The sequence below is a fragment of the Schistosoma mansoni genome, chromosome 1 (assembly GCF_000237925.1).
Source record: "Schistosoma mansoni strain Puerto Rico chromosome 1, complete genome".
Classification (NCBI taxonomy): Eukaryota; Metazoa; Platyhelminthes; class Trematoda; order Strigeidida; family Schistosomatidae; genus Schistosoma; species Schistosoma mansoni.
Genome location: NC_031495.1, coordinates 41394782 through 41399225, shown reverse-complemented (window position 1 = coordinate 41399225; position 4444 = coordinate 41394782). Strand labels below are relative to the sequence as shown.

The 4444-nt window shown below is 32.2% G+C and overlaps 1 protein-coding gene across 1 annotated transcript in view; it reads left to right on the top strand.

Moving 5' to 3' along the window:
• Positions 1–1009: 1009 nt before the first annotated feature.
• Smp_141480 (hypothetical protein) overlaps positions 1010–4444 on the top strand; it is a gene marked incomplete at both ends in the record, with an annotated part of 9596 nt that continues 6161 nt past the window's right edge. Inside the window, one exon of the mRNA XM_018794449.1 lies at positions 1010–1060. Coding sequence (XP_018648861.1) covers positions 1010–1060 — 51 coding nt within the window. The remainder of the gene's footprint in view (positions 1061–4444) is intronic.

Here is a 4444-nt window from a genome sequence, read left to right as displayed (position 1 = left end):
TCGACTAAGAAATCTGTTAAATAAATTCACCATCATTGAACAGGTAATAAGTTACTTTTTGAAACATAATTATTATCATTAATCCATGATAAAAGTATCCAAAACATTCAGATATCTTAGTACCGATTTACTCCAACCACGGTGTATTACAAAAAGAACTAACATTAAAAGAGAGCGTGAATAAGGGCTCAAATCAATAAAGATAAATATCAAGGGAGCAATTTAACAGTGCAACAAAATGATATTACTAATATATTAACTGAGTAAATATTCATAAATTAAGTCAGCATTAAAAGAACAAATGAATTATGTAGTTTATATGCCATTTACATATGTAGAGTTTTATGACACTGTTTACTATGTCTAAATATTCGTGTTTAAATCGTGTACTATTTTGTATCAATAGTAGAATAGATCTGTTTCTATAATCTCAAATGACCAGTGTAATACGCATTACTAACTCCTTGTATTTCTTTTTTCCGTACGGTTAGTGGATCTCAACAACGAAGTGTTCGATTTTTAACTTTTTAAAATTCTATTCATTTTATAGAGCATCACTGAATTTTTGTATGTTCGAATATACAACATCAATAAATTGTCTAAAGCTTCCGTGTCATGCCTTGTTCATTTTAAGATTCTCCACCACGGAACTATGAACACCCTACAGTATAGTTTAGAATATTAAGTCTATGCGGTCTCCAAGTTTTTTAGGTTACTCAATCCAAGTGTTCTCAAAACAACACGTGAATAATTTAAATTCTCCATTCTCTGAGCAAAATCGTAACTTTACTAGATTATCAAATGAAATTATGTCACCTACGACTAAAACAAAAAATAATTCTGCCAACTGACGGGTTTGCAAATCAAAATTTTTATTCGTTGTCGAAAGTTAACTGGTTATTGTAACCTCCTATGTATACATTGGATCAGGTGGAACAACAAACTTAGTGGTACTGCATTTGGATATAGTTTTTGAAATCATGGTAAAGCTGAATGTTCGTAGTCAGTCATGACAGCTGATGAATTTATAGTCAGGCGCCGTTCGTTTAGTTTATTGAAGGTGGGCATACATGGATTCATACTTTTTTCATTCACTTGAATGTAAACCATGAGAATAATCGTATTGAATTCCATAGCATGATTTGTGGAACTCTGAATAAATTAAGGCGATTAGGTCTTAATTGTCCCATCAGAGTATTGATAATCACACAGTTCCAACAATTCTCGATTCCGAGTTGTAGAAAAAAACGAAGTTTGTCTTTATCTAATTCATTAACATTCAGAATGAAATTCTCTTCTCTAACAGTCATTTTCCATTCACATGATCCACCAATGAAGTTGGGTTGGCAAGGTCATCTTGTTACGTCCAATTATGAGTTTTTGCCCGTTCCAACTATTGAAGTACTGGCCGTCGATATTTGCAAATCACGAACCCAAGTAGGCAAGAGAACCAAAACTCCAAATTAGATACCAAGTTTATTCGCAATTCACAAATAATCGACCAAAGTCGTTCTAACAACAATAATTATAACAATTACAAAACAAACTTCAATTTTGTAGGTTCCCGGAGCAAAAACTCCCAAATACCAAACCAATGACAAAAGAAACCAAAATGTCCGAAAAGAATGATATAAACAAACAAGTCCAAAGGTTAAGTAAAACAAACACATCCAAAAACACAGTAAAATTGATGTACAGTAAAAAGGTTTTAATCAGCCAAATTTCTTCAGTTCTCCCGTAACAATCTGATGCCCACATTGTGAGCTCCAAATGATTTGCTTCACCCCAATCACTAACGGAGGTTGGGCTAACAATGAATGTGATAAACCTACAGATGTATTAGCTACAATTTGATGTCTCGCTTTTATTGATGAAAAAGCTCGATATTTTATTTTACCGACTATATTTTTGCCTCTACCTCAGCTTTATCTAGGACAATATTGCATTACTTCAATTTCTTTATAACAACTTCCTATTTCGTACGACATATTAACTTAAACTTCTTTGTAAAATATTTTTTATACCTCCAAATCTTGTCATTATTCACCAAAAAGTTTACTAACAAGCCCTTTATTCATTTATAGCTCTTTATTTTCTAGTATACATTTTACCTATAATGTATGTAATTACCAAGGTAATATCCTTCTTTAAAAATGAACAGTTGATTTGTTATTGTCATTTTTCAGGAAATTTCTATCACAATATTTGACTATCTTAGTTATAACACTTTTAGATTAATTAACAACTTTTTCAGGTGAACTGGATAGTAGTTAGCATCGAAATCCATGACGCTCGTTTCGTCTTGTTTGAGACGCGTTAGCTCAATGTACTTACTCATAGGTGTTGATGTTCACTCTGGGCCTGAAACCCAATTGTTCTCGTTTTAGACACCAGTGTGTTATCCACTTAGCTGCTGAGTTCTTTTGGCCACTGGTTTGTGCAACAAAAATGAATCATAACTCAGTTTGAATTTTCTTGTTGTCTGTGTCCTGGACTCCACTGCTAGTGAGTACTTAACTCTACTTAAAAGTGCTTGTGACTAATTACAATATCAAGGGGACTCGCTTAGGGTGTACATATACCAAAAGAGACTGATCATTTGTAGATCTTAACACCAATACTGAGAATATTCAAACCCTTACAGATAAATGAAAAATAAATCTATTTGAAATAACTATTCACACACAAATTAATTGTTTGGCATGAATGATTGCATCCAAACAGAATAAATGTTCTTTAAATTTGTTGTTGTCATTTACATCACTTGTTAATAAAGTAGATAAAGGAGAGTAAAGTACTTCTTTACATAGTCACGGCAAATAAATAAAACTTAGAAAATTCAACTTATTCTCTTAGTTGAACTCATCTGTTCAACATATATAATGAGTTAGACTGAGTGAATATAAAGAGATTTTCATGATGTATAAAAATTCTGTTTATATATTCTATAAAATTTCGTTTAATGTTAAAGAAAACTGACAGCGCATTCAAACTTTAAGACATGCTGAGGAGTCCCACAATAGGACCAAACGGCCGTCCAGTGCTTCCAGGTTTCCCCTGGTGATCTAGCTTCAATTGACTCACGCTTTCAACTATGAAAATACTAAATCTCCACAAAACCCCTTCTGATAATAACCAGTTAATTAGTTTAATGTTAAAACTTTTCTATATTAAAATCGAATTTTTACTTTTAGTTAGTAATTTTTAGATTATTATTTTATTGGGAATAATCAATGTCCAAGAGTAATTAACTCGTTGGTTGACTATGAAGGTTATTTTGACTTCATGGTACATTTCAAATGGAACCATTTCCAGATTGACTAAAATACTTGTCACTTTGTCTTCTACTAAGCTATGTAGATTGATTGAAAGGCTATAAGACCGAGAGCAGGTTATATAATAATACGAAAGATAAAGATATCATACTAGTCTCACGGAGAAGTTCTAAAACTGATTGTATTGATGGTTTGATGAAATTGATTTCTGTCTTACTACCAAAACTTGATGTAATGTATTCTGTTGTCCGTAATGAGTTTCTATGCCTAATCTAAAATATTTGATCAATGTTATCAATATTGTTCTAGTCGGTCTTAAGAAGACTTTCCTAAACTTATGTCGTCATCGAGATTTTCATTTACCAAGTTTTATGTTTTCTAACATCTCTTCAACTGAGTAGTGATTACTTTGAGTATTTCTATAAATATTTCTTCGTATAATTTGAACCCATAATAATACATGACAGAGACAAATATATGAGCCCACAAGTTGACCGTTTATTTATCAAACAATTGAGATGACCTATTTCTCTGCATTAGCTGAACCCATCAATTTAATAAAGCTAACTGGTATGTACATAAATAAACGTAAACTTCAGAAGAAATATTCATTTCCAGTTTCACAAATAATCAGTGTTTATTAGAAAATAAAGAATTTCAATGGTTTGATAAATAAACGGTCAACTTGTGTGGTCATATATTTGTTTCTGTCATGTATTATTTGAGGATCAGATTATAGTAAGAAATATTTGTAGAATTAATCAAAATAATTATTACGTTTATTCATGTACATACCGGTTAGCTTAAACAAATTGATGGGTTCAACTAATGCAAAGACATGGATCATCCTACACTTATATATGTGTGAGGATTCCTGTAATCAGATCCATGATAGGTTAATTAAGATGCTGAACTGATATAAAGTATGTTGTGCATGTGCTTATTTTAAAAGAACTGGTACCATTTTCTTATGACACTATTAAAACATCATTTTTAACACCTTCCTGAGTAATAAATCCTAAAGATATCGGTTTATAATATGGATCCATGAGTTAAATTTGGCTATATTGGCCCCCAAATACCCTGGTATGACCGAGAGTGGGGAGAGTCCGCTCTCCCTCTCCAAATGCTCTCACATGGCCACGCGTATGCAGCCTCTGACAAGGAAG